Raw genomic sequence first — 17,111 nt, forward strand, 5'->3', positions numbered from 1 at the left:
GATGCAGTGGGCACACCGCACCATATCGCTAACACCAATATACAGTGGGAAACTGATGCAGTGTGGCAGGTGCGACGCACCACACCGCTACCGCAATATACAGTGTGAAGCCAGCCTCAAGGTTATTATGCCGTTGCTTATCTTTTAGAGCAGAGAGGAAGTTCTGAGTTCAGGTCCGCTTTAAAGTGTACCCGAGACGGGGGTAAGGGAAAATTCATACATACCCGTGTTCCCATTCACTGATCTCCGTACTAGCGGGTGGCGATGAGAAAGCATGCGGGAGCGTGTATAGCGGTGATGCAGCGATAGACAAATATCTACGACCCTGGGACTATAGATGAAGTCCTGCAGGGTGTAGATATACTGCACAAGATGCAGGAAGTAGTTAAAGATCTTCAATCAACATAACAAGAGGATATATTGCGAGGAATATTTCTGAGGATATTGGCGTGGGAACATTAAAGGTAAGTATTTCTGGTTAATTGAGAACAATAAACTACTTTTAGACGCCAGGGTACTGTATACGGGAGGGAAGCATTAGACACCAGGGAACTGTATAATGACCAATCGCAACAATACCATGATTTACAGGTAAATTGCGGTGCTTCTTTTCAATCAGTACAATTCGTTTTTTTTTTCCAAACTGCAAATCGCCGACCTGCACTCTCTTCAGTGCAAACGAGATTCCTTCCCGATAAATGCATGATGCAATTGCAGTGATTACAAACGCAGCATGATTGCACTTGCGAACGCGGTTCCAAGTAGAAAAGCACTTCAACTCCCTTGTTTCCACTGTTCTCATCATACCTGGCATATATAGTGATTGGGTGCTTTGCCATTAGCTGCTAAAGTCGGCACCACTGACTTCAATGTCATTCGCGAAAAGATTTCCGCAAACATCCGCAAAATGATTGGAAATTTAATGAGCTTTCTGCAATAACGTCACAGCAGGTTTGCTCATCCCTTCTGCTCAGAACTCTCAGACTTTCCATTGCGGTGTGTGTTTCTGCACCAGGACAGGAGGATCTGTTTCCATACTCCGGTGTTATGTTGCGGGTAATACCTGCAGCCCTGTGAATGAAGCAGAGCCTCAGTCTGCAGCTCTGAGATGGAATGTATCCTCTGGCTGCTGGACAACATTCCATGGATGTGCGGATTTTGAATGTATCTGTTACATTCTCAGGGACTGAAGCAGAGGGCAGACACAGCAGCAGGCTTGTAGCTGGGATGCAGCAGTGGATGCTGCCAGAGAGCACACATGCCTATTGCAAGGTTTACTTAAATGTGTACCTGAAGCAAAGTACAGGTAAACTACAGATACTTACCTTAGTAGTAGATGGCCTACCCGGATCCTCTGACAGCCACTGCTCCAGCACTGGGTCTAAACCAGGAATATCAAACTCAAATAAACAGTGGGACAAAAAAAAAAACTGGAAACTGGGACTAAGTCGTGGGCCAACCATGATGTCAAGTGGCCACCTTCCTACCTTATTATGTTCTCTGGCGTCTAATGCCCCACCCCCCCAATACAGTTCCGTGGTGACCCTTCCCTAGTGTCTATAATGTTCCCTCTTCCTCCCCATTACAGTTTCCTGGTGTTTAGGAGGTCCTCCCTCCCTTATATAGTTCCCCGGTCTCAAGTGGCCCCTCCCATTCACAGTTCCCTGGTGTCTAATGCCCCCTCCTCTATATGGTTCCCTGGTGTCTAGTGGACCCCTCCCTCCCCTATACAGTTCCCCGGTGTCTAGTGACCCCCTCTCTCCCCTTTACAGTTCCCTGGTTTCTAATGCCCCCTCCCCTACATGGTTCCCTGGTGTCTAGTGGACCCCTCCCTTCCCTATACAGTAAGCTGGTGTCTAGTGGACTCCCTCCCTCCCACTATACGGTTTCCTGGCATCTAATGGACCCCCTCCCTCCCCTATACAGTTCCCTGGTGTCTATTGGGCCCTCTCCCTTACTCACATGGCTTCATAGTTTAGCCATATAGGGTTAGCACTGAGGTGCATGTGGGCAAATATAAAGCAGTGGTGAAACCACGTTTGAGCCAAATTTGATGGCACTGCAGGACACATTTGGGTCGCAGGCCAGAGTTTGACATGTACAGTCTAGAGATAAACAACAACATGTCAAATATGTGTATGAGAGTGTCTGGACCGGGCATGTGCGAGTACGTCTGCTCATTGCCCAGTAGAATGAAGCTGCCTGTGCAGACCTTTTTCCTCTGTGCAGAAACGCACAGTGCTGCAATTCTACTTACCTGAGGCTTCCTCCAGCCCTCCGTGGAACATGGGTTCCCTAGTCATCCTCCCGGCCGTTCTGATCGTCCGCTGGCCGGTACAGTGTCTGATTGTGCTGCCTTAGAGCTGCCACCCAGTCTGGGTAATACGCATGCTCAGTGGCAAATTTAATCAAATTACAGTGCATCAAATATCTCTGCAGCCACGCCATACCATGAAGGTATGAAGGGGACTCCCCAAATCTACCTCTGTGCCAAACTGCAGCCCCAACAACTCATGGGTTCCGGAGATAGATCAAACAAACCTACTGGGGAGTGTAAGAGGCATGGCTGCGGAGATATCCCCCGCAGCATAAAAGAATAGGAAATCTCGCATAACAGGATCGTGCTGCACATGTGGGGCAGCGTAAATGACCAGGCAGCACAATCGGACACAGCACTGGCCCTGTCTCTTCATTTGCCCTAGTCGTGCTGTACTGTGCATGGGAGCTTGCGTGCGGGCAAGGCATGCGCAGTATAGCGCGACTGAAAGAAGAAACTGGGCCAGCCAGCGGACAAGAGGACAGCAACAGCTTCAGATAAGTACAAATGGAGTGATTTGTTTAGTATCAGGTACACTTTAACCTTTTGGGCACAGGCTGCCTACCCCCCCGTAGGTATAAGGACCAGGCCATTTTACATGCGGGTGGCACATTAGGGGGAGGGGGGGGGGTCAGGCAGCCAGCGCCATAGTGTAGATAGCAAGACTTGTGTCCCCCCCCCCCATGTAGCCAGGTGTCCCCAGTGTAGCCAGCAGCCTTTACTAACCTTCCTGGGTCCTGCTATGAGCAGCTCTAGCCCCCTCCGCTCTGGCCTGCATCCCCGCACGCACTGGCTCTCAGTTCCGGGTCACGGCTTGATGAAGTCATCAAGTGGGGATGCCTGTCAGTGCGGAGCGGAGCGACGATCGCCGGGGGAACGGTAGGAAGAGGAGTGGATCCTCTTCTTCCCGTCAGATCGCCGCAGCTCTTGCAGTGATCACTATGATCCGCCAGCGATCATAGTGATCACGTGATCAGGAGCCAATCGCGGTGGCTCCTGATCACTGAGGGGAGATGTCAGCTGTCATATGACAGCTTAATCTCCCTTCTCGGGTGCGCACGATCATGTCGGGAGCAGAAACGGCAGGCTTAGCCACAAGTGCGGCAAAGGATTTACTATCAGTGGTCCCTAAAGGGTTAAAGGGAATGTCCAGGCAGTCCCCCCAAAAAAAGATTTACTTACCCGGGGCTTCCTCCAGCCCCTTGCAGCCGACATGTTCCTCGCAGCAGCTCCACAGCCAGCGCAGTACACTCCACACTGCGTGTGAGTGGTTGACAGCTGCGCTCGTGCAGGCGCAGTAGAAGACGGCCTCGCGAGATCAGCCTCTGCACCGGCGGGGACCCCGAGCTGGCAGCTGAGAGTGGGGGACACGTTGACTGCAAGGGGTTGGAGGAAGCCCCAGGCAAGTAAATGTCTTTTTTTATATATTGCAAAAAGTGTGTGTGCATCAAACACCAAGTGAACCCTTATATACCTGGCTATGCAGATAAGGCCTAATTAGCTTATTCATGAGACACTGCTCAAGCAAATTTGCATTCGCTTTTGCATGCCAGGATATGCAGGGTTTTGCCAACTAACTCACCGCAAAATTTTTTACCCCCTGCGGGGGAATTAGTTCGCGCAGCATTTAGCACTTATCCAGGATCGCCACGTGCCCCCCCCTGGATCCCTTTCTTCTGGAAGCAGGTGGTGGATGACCCTTGAGCATTACTAGGCTTGGGGTGACCTATGCTTTACTCCCCCCCATGCTTCACTCCCGAGTTGCGCACATTTGGCCTGGCATAATAATGCACTTGGACGCAATACGAAATAAGGTAGGTCCTTTCCTTTTGGAGGTGGGTGCGGGCCTCCCTGGCGGTGGCAGCGCTTGGAGGGGCCGCCCCACACTTCTTAACCCCCCAGGGGGGCGGCTACAGAGTCTCTGAGCAGTGAGAGTGCTTGGAGTGCCCTGTTGGCCCCCCTTTTCCTGGGATCCTGGGAGGGCCTCCACGTGGCGATCCTGGATAAGTGCTGAATGCTGCGGGAACTAATCCCCCGCAGGGCAAAAATTTTGCGGTGAGTTAGTTGGCAAAACCCTGCATATCCTGGCATGCGAAAGCGAATGCAGATTTGCTTGAGCAGTGTCTCATGAATAAGCTAATTACGGTAGGCCTTATCTGCAAAGCCAAGTATATAAGGGTTCACTTGGTGTTTGATGCACACACCCTTTTTGCAATATGTCTTTTTTTATATGCCTGGATATTTCTGCTGCCTGTCTTCTTGCTGTACAATTGTAGATTCATGCTCTTTTCACACTGCAATGATTGATCATTTGACAAGTGCACCACTAATCAAGATTTACTGCCACATCTGGTTGTTTAGTGATCATTTATTGATTCCGCTTGAGTCGGCGGGAGGCTTCATTTCTGATGATGATCAGTTGATTGGTCAGTTGTGAGTGAGTGGTGTGTGCTGTGAGAGGGGAGTCAGCTGTGAAGCAGGGATATACAAGAGTGGGGGGATCCCATTAGCAGCTTATGAGGGGGGAGCACTGCAGAGCTGTGAGGAGAGAGTCCGCTGTGAAGAAGGGATATACAGGAGTGGGGGGATTCCACCATTAGCAGCTTATGAGGGGGGAGCACTGCAGAGCTGTGAGGGGGGAGTCAGCTGTGAAGCAGGGATATACAAGAGTGGGGGGATCCCATTAGCAGCTTATGAGGGGGGAGCACTGCAGAGCTGTGAGGAGAGAGTCCGCAGTGAAGCAGGGATATACAGGAGTGGGGGGATTCCACCATTAGCAGCTGATGAGGGGGAAGCACTGCAGAGCTGTGAGGAGGGAGTCAGCTGTGAAGCAGGGATATACAGGAGTGGGGGGATCCCATTAGCAGCTGATGAGGGGGAGCACTGCAGAGCTGTGAGGAGAGAGTCAGCTGTGAAGCAGGATATACAGGAGTGGGGGGGGATCCCATTAGCAGCTGATGAGGGGGAGCACTGCAGAGCTGTGAGGCGAGAGTCAGCTGTGAAGCAGGGATATACAGGAGTGGGGGGATTCCACCATTAGCAGCTGATGAGGGGGGAGCACTGCAGAGCTGTGAGGAGAGAGTCCGCTGTGAAGCAGGGATATACAGGAGTGGGGGGATCCCATTAGCAGCTGATGAGGGGGGAGCACTGCAGAGCTGTGAGGAGAGAGTCAGCTGTGAAGCAGGGATATACAGGAGTGGGGGGATCCCATTAGCAGCTGATGAGGGGGGAGCACTGCAGAGCTGTGAGGAGGGAGTCAGCTGTGAAGCAGGGATATACAGGAGTGGGGGGATCCCATTAGCAGCTGATGAGGGGGGGAAGCACTGCAGAGCTGTGAGGAGAGAGTCAGCTGTGAAGCAGGGATATACAGGAGTGGGGGGATCCCATTAGCAGCTGATGAGGGGGGAGCACTCCAGAGATGTGAGGAGGGATTCAGCTGTGAAGCAGGGATATACAGGAGTGGGGGGATCCCATTAGCAGCTGATGAGGGGGGGGGGGGGGGGGGAGCACTGTAGAGCTGTGAGGAGAGAGTCAGCTGTGAAGCAGGGATATACAGGAGTGGGGGGATCCCATTAGCAGCTGATGAGGGGGGAGCACTGCAGAGCTGTGAGGAGAGAGTCAGCTGTGAAGCAGGGATATACAGGAGTGGGGGGATCCCATTAGCAGCTGATGAGGGGGGGGGGGGGAGCACTGTAGAGCTGTGAGGAGAGAGTCAGCTGTGAAGCAGGGATATACAGGAGTGGGGGGATCCCATTAGCAGCTGATGAGGGGGGGAGCACTGTAGAGATGTGAGGAGGGAGTCAGCTGTAAAGCAGGGATATACAGGAGTGGGGGGATCCTATTAGCAGCTGATGAGGGGGAAGCACTGCAGAGCTGTGAGGGAGGAGTCAGATGTGAAGCAGGGATATACAGGAGCGGGAGGATCCCATTAGCAGCTGATGAGGGGGAAGCACTGCAGAGCTGTGAGGGAGGAGTCAGCTGTGAAGCAGGGATATACAGGAGTGGGGGGGGGGGAGAAGGCTATCCCATTAGCAGCTGATGAGGGTGGAGCACTGCAGAGCTGTGAGGAGAGAGGCAGCTGTGAAGCAGGATATATAGGAGAGGGGGGATCCCTAGCAGATGATGAGGGGGAAGCACTGCAGAGCTGTGAGGGAGGAGTCAGCTGTGAAGCAGGGATATAAGGGGGGATATAAGGGGGGGGGGGGGGGCGACATTATTAGGTGATGACGAAGAAGTACTGCAGAGGAGAGAGTCAGCTGTAAAGCAGGGATATACAGCAGTGGGGGGATTCCACCATTAGCAGCTGATGAGGGGGGAGCACTGCAGAGCTGTGAGGAGAGAGGCAGCTGTGAAGCAGAGATATACAGGAGTGGGGGGATCCCATTAGCAGCTGATGAGGGGGGAGCACTGCAGAGCTGTGAGGAGAGAGTCAGCTGTGAAGCAGAGATATACAGGAGTGGGGGGATCCCATTAGCAGCTGATGAGGGGGGAGCACTGCAGAGCTGTGAGGAGAGGGGTAGCTGTGGAGCAGGATATACAGAAGTGGGGGGATCCCATTAGCAGCAGATGAGGGGGGAGCACTGCAGAGCTGTGAGGAGAGAGTCAGCTGTGAAGCAGAGATATACAGGAGTGGGGGGATTCCACCATTAGCAGCTGATGAGGGGGAAGCACTGCGGAGCTGTGAGGAGAGAGTCAGCTGTGAAGCAGAGATATACAGGAGTGGGGGGATTCCACCATTAGCAGCTGATGAGGGGGAAGCACTGCGGAGCTGTGAGGAGAGAGTCAGCTGTGAATCAGGTATATACAGAAGTGGGGGGATCCCATTAGCAGCTGATGAGGGGGGAGCACTGCAGAGCTGTGAGGAGGTTACAGTATGAGAGTCCCTGGTGAGTCTGCCAGGCACAGCAGCATGTGGATGATGTGAGATCCGGAGCTGATGACCTGCCAGCGACTCCTCTCAATCTTTATTCCAGAATCTCTCCTGTGCTGCACAGAGAAGGGCAGCCAGGAAGGATTACTGGACCGTCTAATGCATCAGTTCCCACGACAGCCAGAGCCGCTAAACATGTATACGTTATATATAGAAGCTGCCGTTACATCACATTTTCCATGCAATATGGCCAAGGATTAGGGAGATAGGCCTGACTACGTATCCATCCATCTATTTATAGTACTCTATCCACAGTATCTATCTATCTATAGTAGCAAAAAAAAAAAAAAAAAAAAGGATGTAAACCCTTTGGAATTATATGAATTTCTGCACAAATTGGTCATAAAATGAGATCTGATCTTCATCTAAGTCACAACAATATGCAATCGCAGTCTGCTTAAAACTAATACCACACAAATAATTAAATGTTTCCATGTTTTCACTGAACACACCATGTAAACATTCACAGTGCAGGTGGAAAAAGTATGTTGAACCCTAGAATAATGACATCCCCAAGAGCTAATTGGAGTGAGGTGTCAGCCAGCTGGAGTCCAATCAATGAGATGAGATTGGAGGTGTTGGTTACAGCTGCCCTGCCCTATAAAAAAAAGACACACCAGTTTTTGGTTTGCTTTCCCCAAGAAGCATTGCCTGATGTGAATGATGCCTCGCACAAAAGAGCTCTCAAAAAACCTAGGATTAAGAATTGTTGATTTGCATGAAGCTGGATAGGGTTATACAAGTACCCCCAAAAGCCTTGCAGTTCATCAGTCCACGGGAAGACTAATTGTCTATAAATGGAGAAAGCTCAGCACTGTTGCAACTCTCCCTAGGAGTGGCCGTCCTGTAAAGATGTCTGCAAGAGCACAGCGCAAAATGCTCAATGAGGTGAAGAAGAATACTAGAGTGTCAGCTAAAGACTTACAAAAGCCTCTGGAATATGCTAACATCCATGTTAGCAAATCTACGATATATAAAACACTAAACAAGAATTTAGTTCATGGCAAGATACCACAGAGGAAGCCACTGCTGTCCAAAAAAATAATTGCTGAAATTTTAAAGTTTGCAAAAGAGCACCTGGATGTTCCACTGCAGTTCTGGCAAAATATTCTGTGGACAGATGAAACCAAAGTTGAGTTGTTTGGAAGAAACACACAACACTATGGCCTCAATTCACTAAACTTATCTCCTGTCTTTAATAACTCTTCTAGAGTTGTTACCATGGTGATAAGGCATGTAGTATTCAGGAAACATTTTACCTCAGGCAAGCCTAAAGTTAACTCTTCTGTCTTTAAATTAACTCTCCAATCCTTAAAATAACTCCAGAGTTAAAGACAGGCTGTTAATTAGCTGCATGTGAAAATAACTACAGAGGAGGTAAATTAACTACAGAGGAGGTAAATTAACTACAGAGGAGGTAAATTAACTACAGGAGAGGTAACTTAAGGAATGAAGAGGTAAGATAACTCTCTCACGTGTGGAGGTAAGTTTCCTCTTGCCTTATTATCTCTAGCATGATCTTAGTGAATTGAGGCCATTGTGTGGAGAAAAAGAGGCAGAGCACACCAACATCAAAACCTCATCCCAACTGTGACGTATGGTGGTGGGGGCATCATGGTTTGGGGCTGTTTTGCTGTGTCAGGGCCTGGGCGGATTGCTATCATCGAAGGAAAAATGAATTCCAAAGTTTATCAAGAAATTTTGCAGAAGAAGTTAAGGCTATCTGTCCACCAACTGAAGCTCAGCAGAAGATGGGCGTTGCAACAGGACAACGACCCATAGCATAGAAGTAAATCAACAAAAGAACGGCTTAAACGGATACTCGAGGTGACATGATGATATAGACTTGTGTATGTACAGTGCCTAGCAAAAAAAAAAAACTATGCTGTGTTCCTTTTTTTCTTTTTCTGCCTGAAAGAGTTAATCAGGCATGTAAGTGACATTTCCTGTCTGAGTCAGGACTGGGTCAGACTACAGTGGGACCCTCACTGATAAGAAATTACAACTACTAAAAACATACCTAGCAGAAAATGGTTTCTGAGAGCAGGAAAGAGATAAAAGGGACAATAGTTCATAGATTTTAGCTCTGGCATACTTCAATGGATGTGTCATTGAGCAAAAACAATAAAACAGTAAAAACTTAAAAGTACGGTAGATTTAAATATAAAATAAAACTGTGGAATATCTTAAAGTCATTTTTAGGAGAACGAGGATAAATAAGAAAATACACTTCTGAGCGTCCTGACCTCATTAACAACAACAATCCCTGAACTAAAGTATACACAACAAAGTATCCCTCTATACTGAATCAAAAAAGGTAAAACGTAACTTTTATTCGAACTCTAAAAGAAGTAGTCTGGCTGATAACAGATAAATTACACTTGCAAGTATTGCTGGGCCTACTCTGTCAGTATGTAGATAGATAGCTAAACTATCCCAGGCCCTATAGCAATACAGGTACCATATAAAATCACACAACCACCACCAACCACCCGACATGTTTCACTTCTACATGAAGCTTTTTCAAGGGAAAAGTGCAAATTGGTGAAAAGGTGCAAAATGACATTATAAAACAAGTATGAAGTATAGCCTATAGGCTTATAATATCATGATATTATAAGCCTATAGGCTATACTTTATACTTGTTTTATAATGAAATTTTGCACTTTTCCCTCGAAAAAGCTTCATGTAGAAGTGAAACATGTCGGGTTGTTTGGTGGTGGTTGTGTGATTTTATATGGTACCTGTATTGCTATAGGGCCTGGGATAGTTTAGCTATCTCACTACATACTGACAGAGTAGGCCCAGCAATACTTGCAAGTGTAATTTATGTGTTATCAGCCAGACTACTTTTAGAGTTTGAATAAAAGTTAAGCTTTACCTTTTGATTCAGTATAGAGGCGTCCTCCTGACCTCAACCAGATTGAGAAAGTGATTTACACCAGACATCCCAAGAAACAGTTCTGTAAAGAGGAATGGTCAAGAATTACTCCCGACCATTGTGCACATGTGATCTGCAACTGCAGGAAACGTTTGGTTCAAGTTATTGCTGCTAAAGGAGGTTCAACCAGTTATTAAATCCAAGGGTTCACATACCTTTTCCACCTGCACTGTGACTGTTTACATGGTGTGTGCAATAAAAACATGGAAACATTTAATTATTTGTGTGGTATTAGTTTAACCAGACTGTGGTTGTCTATTGTTGTGACTTAGATAAAGATGAGATCACATTTTATGACCAATTTGTAATTGAATTGAAATTGATATAATTCCAAAGGGTTCACATACTTTTTAATTACTACTGTATCTATAGTATATATCTATGTAATGTACAGTATCTATCGTACTCTATCTATCGTACTCTATCTATCTATCTATCTATCGCTTGCCTGTCTGTGTCAGTATCTATTGATCTCTCTTGTATGTTTCTTTATCTGTCTTTTTACTATATCCCCTTCATTGTGTCTATCTGCTGATCTTCCAGTCTAGCCATCTAATTCTCTATCTATATCTATTCTTTATGTACTGCCTGTATATCGGTTTGTATGTCTCTGTCTATCAATGTCTTCCCATTATCTATATCTATCTATGAATCTATCTACTACTTGTTTTTACCTGCCTGCCCATCTACATCTAGCCAAACATCTACTGCTTGTCTGTCTTCCTGTCTATTTATCCATCTCTGTCAATCTACCCATCATAAATTATGCCACATACACTGTCACAAAGCAGTTCTAGTCTGAGCATCCATGAAAAGAATAGCGGAGGACATACCTTGTGTGAGTAATGCTGATCCACAATCCTCGCAAGGCCAAAGTCTCCAATCTTGAGTACGAGGTCCTCGGTACTGATAAAGATGTTGGCCGGTTTCAGGTCCCTGTGGAGAACATTGGCGGAGTGGATGTATTTGAGGCCACGGAGAAGCTGGTACATGAATAGCTTGGCATGCTCATCACTGAGCCGACCTTGTTCCAGAAGCCTGGCCAGATCCGTTTCCATGTGTTCCTGAATAATGTACACCACGTTGTACCTAAATATATCCCCCTGTAGATCAGCCCCTTGTGGCCCCAAAACGGCGTGGACCTTCACAATGTTGTCATGGTTAAGTCGACGGATAATCTTTATCTCCCGTAAGGCGTGCTTCATACTACGCCCATCACTGATGGTGATCTTCTTTACCGCCACTTTCCGGGAATTTCTGCAGTCGGTGGCCGACAGGACCAAACCGTTGGCCCCGAATCCCAATGGCTTAAAATCCACAAAGTGGCCTCCCAAGTCGTAACCATACATGTTAGCAATTAAATCACACTTTTCAGCCATGGCCATGTCTAAAAAAACTCTCCAAACTTCAGGAAACTATCAACCGAATTAGAAAACCGAAAAGACAATTCAAAACTGCAAGCTTCTGTACGTTGGTTACCTAAATCCCTGAGGGGCAAAGACTAATTTAAAAAAAGAGGCTTCGGCAAACAAGTAGAAAAAAAAAAAAGAACTACAAACTTGCTTGTTTTGTAGGAAGCTAAAGTCAATGCACCAAATTTTTAATTTTTTCTTCTTTCTAAACAAACTCCAGGTCATCCAAAAACCTCCTTGTCTTTCCAAAAGAACAACGTTCTCCCACCGTGCAGCAGTTGAGGACTTGTCTACAGCGTTAAGGTGTCACTTAGAGGAACAGTGTGCTGGCTTTGCGGTCATGACTTTGACAGCGGAGGCTATGATGTCACGTTTAGAGAGTACATTCCCACCGGCCTTTGGGGACAGCAGGAACACCCGTCACAAGCTATCGATCCTGTTGGTGAGCTGGCCAAGTCATCTTCAGCAGGCTTTTCCTGTCACTGCATTTGGATAATTAATAAATGAGTTGAGCGTTTTGAGTTTGCAGAAGGCCATATGCCAATCTCATCTACCCTCTCTCTCTTGTTCTATCCAATATCTTCTGCAGCTGGTGAATACACGTTAGCAGAGCACAGCTGCAACGTGCCTCTTGTTAAAGACGCTCCTCAGACTGATACTTTGCCGGTTTTACTGTCATTCTTCTAGCTCTTGAACTTCCTGATCCTTGATCTTCAGTGGTGAGGAGGATTGGAGCTGCACCGGAGACCTGCATCGTGGCATGCAGACAACCTCCACGGCTCAGCCTTTATCAGTCCCTCTGCAAAGCAAGCACAAGATTGATTGAGTTGATAGGACAATAAGTGTGAATTGCTTGTAATGTTAGTTTTTCATGCGCAGTGTCAAGGTTAACATGAATGACTGATGAGGCACAGACATGACCTTTGGTAACTCATTAGCTACGCTCACCTAAACGATGGCATTTTTCCCTCAGACAAGTACGTTAAATGATCGTGAGGCTCAGATGGCAAAGAATGTGAGGTATTCCAAATGATAGCAGTTTTCCAATTTTTCGCAAAAAATTGTAAAATTGTAAAATAAATGTAAACACATACAATTAAGAAGTGTGTTTCTTCCAGAGTAAAATGAGCTATAAATGACTTTTCTCATATGTTGCCGTCACTTACAGTAGTAGAAATCTGACAGAACTGACAGGTTTTTGACTAGTTCATCTCTTCATGGGGGATTCTCAATATTTCATTTATTCTTTGCAAAACCATTCCCTGAAAAGGATCCAACTGCCGTTCACTAAAGGCTAGTACACACTAGCAATTTTGATTGACCAATGATTGCTCAATTTTACCACCTCCATGTAGTATGAGGGCCAAACAGATTTTCAATTCTATGCAGATTATATAGGTAAATGGTCATACTACATGGAGGTGGTAAAATTGAGCAATCATTGGTCAATCAAAATTGCTAGTGTGTACTAGCCTTAAGTGTTTTGGAAAATAAAGACAACTCTGAGAATCTCCTATGAGGAGATGGACTAGTCCAAAACCTGTCAAATTTCTACTACCTACTGTAAGTGACAGCAATATAGGATAGAAGTAATTTATAGTACCTTTTACTCTGGGAGAAATTTACTTTTTACTTATGGGTTTTTTATGTATTTTTACATTTTACAATTTCCTTGGCCCTTTGGTTTCATTGGTCCTTTAAGATGAAATTGGGCCCTAAGCAGCATAGCAGTTTTTGCCCACCGTTGATGGTCATCTGCCTTTTTTTTTTTTGTAAGATCTGGTGGGGGTTAGCATCCACCATGCCCCTAGATTCTCTCCAGGCCCTAGGCAACTGCCTAGGATTGCCTTGTGGATGATCCAGCTCTGTACTTTTCCCCTTCTGTTAGGCCCTTACAAATATAATTTAATAACTTAGTCGTCCGAGCTCTCAAATGTCAACTGTCTGCGTAAAATGAGACGTCTGCAGCTTAAAGAGGAACTCCAGTGAAAATAATGTAATAAAAAAAGTGCTTCATTTTTACAATAATTATGTATAAATGATTTAGTCAGTGTTTGCTCATTGTAAAATCTTTCCTCTCCCAGATTCACATTCTGACATGTATTACATGGTGACATTGTTACTGTGGGCAGGTTATGTAGCTGTTTCTAGCTGTTCTGGCTGTTACAGACAGCTGTAAACAGCCATTTCCTGTCTGTGAACATTGTTACATTGTGGCAGTTTGCCCAGAGTACCGTGGTACCAGAGCCTCTTGTGGGAGGGGTTTCAGCACAAAATCAGTCATACAGCGCCCCCTGATGGTCTGTTTGTGAAATGCAATAGATTTGTCATGTAAAAGGAGGTATCAGTTACTGATTGGGATAAAGTTAAATTCTTGGTCGGAGTTTCTCTTTAAAGACAGGTCTTGAAATTTCAATCACATGACCTTTAGTCCTGTCAGGTGATCCCTGCAGACTGTTTACTGCGAGTTCCAAAGCCAGTACAAATGCTACTCGGTTTCCCAGAATGCTCTGGGGGAGAATTCTGCAAACCTAAATATAACTGGGAGGACAGGACTACATACCGATATACAGCGATATATAGGAAGTGTTTTTGATGCTGAAACCAGAAAAATTATCATAACCGTGGGTATTCTGAATAATTTACTGCATTCTACTATATGTCACTCCAGGGCCTCTTTAATATAGCTTAAGTATATACCTAGAGCAGGGGTGTCAAAGTCAAATACAAAGGGGGCAAAAATTGTACACTGGGACCAAGTCACGGGCCAACGTCAATGTCTACTGGCCTCCTTCCTCCCTTATAACGTTCCCAGGTGTCTAATGGCACTCCCTCCCCTATACAGTTCCCTAGTGTCTAGACGCCCCCTCCCCTAGACAGTTCCCTGGTGTTCAGTGCTTTCCCCTACCTTCCCATGTGGCTTCCCTGGTGCTCTAGGGCTTCACTTCCAGTATAGCTTCCCTGATGGTCTAGAGTGGGCCAAACATAATGCAAAGTAGGGAAAGCACTTGCATAGCTCCCAATTGTCCCTCTTTTGGAGGGACAGTCCCTCTTTGGGAGCCCTATCCCTCTTTCCTCCTCATTTGTCCCTCTTTCAGGACTTTGTCCCTCTTTCTATGTAAATTTATACATTTCTGTATTAACCTCCTTGCCGGTTAGCCCGAACATAGTTCGGGGTAACCTGCGCAGGAGGATTTCTCAGGCCCCGCTGGGCAGATTTGCATAATCTTTTTTTTCCTATACGCAGCTAGCACTTTGCTAGATGCGTGTAGTACGCGATCGCCGCCGCTCGCGGCCGATTTGCCGCTACCCGCCGCGCCGAGCCGCCCCCCCCGCCCCAGACCCCTGTGCAGCCTGGCCAATCAGTGCCAGGCAGCGCTAAGGGGCGGATCGGGATTCCCTCTGACGTCACGACGTCCATGACGTCGGTGACGTCATCCTGCCCGGTCGCCATGGCGACCGGGGAAGCCCTGCAGGAAATCCCGTTCTCAAAAGGGATTTCCTGCATACTCTGATCGCCGAAGGCGATCGGAGTTGGTGGGGGGATGCCGCCGCTCAGCGGCTATCATGTAGCGAGCCCTGGACTCGCTACATGATTTAAAAAAAAAAAAAATTTAAAAAAAGTGCGGCGCTGCCTCCTTGCCGGATTTTTTAGAACGGCAAGGAGGTTAAAAAATGTGTGTGTTTGACTCCAAACTTTATTCCCATCCTTTAAATTGATATATTACCAATTTTAAAAATGTTAATATGAAGCAAAATGAACCAGGATAGAAAGGACCGGTGTGGTTTGAATTATAAAACAACATATTTTTCTTATGAAATCTTAATGGCATGCGTGACTAGGGGGTGTGATGGGGGCGTGATCAGGGGTGTGGCTTAAGTGTCCCTCTTTCTCATCTCAGAAAGTTGGGAGGCATGTACTTGAGGGCCGAATTTAACGGCTCTGAGGGCCAGATTTGGCCCGCGGGCCGGAGTTTAACATGTATGACCTAGAGTAGAGTAAAGAAATGTTTAGGGTAAAGGCACAGGTACACCGTGACATTGGAGCAGAACACCAGGCTAATGCTACGTACACACATGCGACAACGATCGTTCGTTAAGAACGACGAACGAACTTTTAATTGATGAAAGAACGACCTAAGTAAAGGTAGTTTTAAAATGTGTGTAACGATCTGATCGTTAGAACGAACGTTACATCACAGAAAGCAACTATTGCGCCTGCGCATAAAAATGAGAAGTTCCATGGAGAAATAGTGAAATGCGCATGTCAAGCCTAGTACGAACGATCGTTTCCAACGATGTACTACTTTTGCAAACGATCGTCGTTGGTTAAAATCCGCCGAGACAGAACTTTCTTTTGTAGCGATTTGGCTCGTTCGTCGTTTGCCTTAATAGTCGGTGGTTCGTTTTTTGTAACGATCGTCGTTGGTAAAGATCGGGGAACGATCGTTACAAACGACTATAGTCGCATGTGTGTACGCACCTTCAGCCTCTTAGTTTGGCAGCCCCGACCTTGTAACAGCTAGCATCGATTTTCCTGATATCTGTGCAGTAAGAAAGCACAACCTCTGCCCTCCTCCCATTGAGCACGTTCTCAAAGGTCACTGCAATGTGACAGGGTCACTTTATATCTCCCTTCTAGACAGTTGTGCCTGAGTCTAGTGTGTTCATGCAATATGCTCCACTAATTATTCTTCTTTTATGGCAGATTTTACGGTAGATTTCCCCCTAGCAGGAATTTTAATATGCTGCCTGTATTGTTTTATAGCCGGCTGTGCTGGTCATGTGATATCTGTTTCCCTGCTACGCTTGCTGGCCTCTGTAACCTCCTATGCAGACGTGTCACCGTGGACCTGAACTCTCGCACAGGGCAGAAGGAAACCAGAGAGAAATGCACCCTGTACATATTTAGAGAGTTTAGCCTGTCTAATTCCCCCTCATCTGTGACTAATCATAAGTTGTAATTTGAACTCTCAGCTGTGTCAGCTCAGGAATCACCTCTGCCAGTGCTAAAGCAGCTAATTTGAAAACACAGGAAGTTAACTATGTCAGCTTCCAAGAAAGCAGGAAGTAGACTTTCTGCAGATTTATTGCAGGATTTGTATCAGCTGCAACAAAGAAATGCTTTCCTTTAATTTAACTACCCTAGCATTACGGAAGAGTTCAGCTCATCCATGAACGCCGGAGTGGATAGCTCCGGCTAGGAGTGGTCTTTAATTTTTTTTTAATTTTTTTTTTTAAACATATAGCTAGCACTTTGCTAGCTACGTGTTGTATCCGATCGCCGCCGCTCCCCGACGATCCACCGCTAAAGGCCCCCCCCAAGACGCATAGCACAGCCTGGCCAATCACCGCCAGGCTGCGCTATGGGGTGGAGCGGAACGCCGCATGACGTCATGAAGTCGATGATGTCATGTTGTCATGTCCGATCGTCGCCATGGCGACGACAGAAGCCCAAACAGGAAATCCCGTTCATCACGGAACCACGGACGCGCAAGTATCGCCGGAAAA

At 46.7% G+C, this 17,111-nt stretch overlaps 1 protein-coding gene and 1 long non-coding RNA gene across 4 annotated transcripts in view; one reads left to right on the plus strand and one right to left on the minus strand.

The window, feature by feature from the left end:
• LOC137531084 (uncharacterized) overlaps positions 1-12,121 on the plus strand; it is a 47,205-nt gene extending 35,084 nt beyond the window's left edge. The window contains exon 2 of the long non-coding RNA XR_011023651.1: positions 11,821-12,121. This is a non-coding gene — a long non-coding RNA (uncharacterized lncRNA). The remainder of the gene's footprint in view (positions 1-11,820) is intronic.
• Positions 1-17,111, minus strand: part of MAPK4 (mitogen-activated protein kinase 4) — a 152,832-nt gene that overhangs the window by 54,115 nt on the left and 81,606 nt on the right. For all 3 annotated transcript variants that reach the window (XM_068251357.1, XM_068251358.1, XM_068251359.1), the window contains exon 2: positions 11,022-12,399. In XM_068251357.1, coding sequence (XP_068107458.1) covers positions 11,022-11,573 — 552 coding nt within the window. In that variant the 5' untranslated portion in view covers positions 11,574-12,399. The remainder of the gene's footprint in view (positions 1-11,021; positions 12,400-17,111) is intronic.

Source organism: Hyperolius riggenbachi, chromosome 1, assembly GCF_040937935.1.
Source record: "Hyperolius riggenbachi isolate aHypRig1 chromosome 1, aHypRig1.pri, whole genome shotgun sequence".
Taxonomy (NCBI): Eukaryota; Metazoa; Chordata; class Amphibia; order Anura; family Hyperoliidae; genus Hyperolius; species Hyperolius riggenbachi.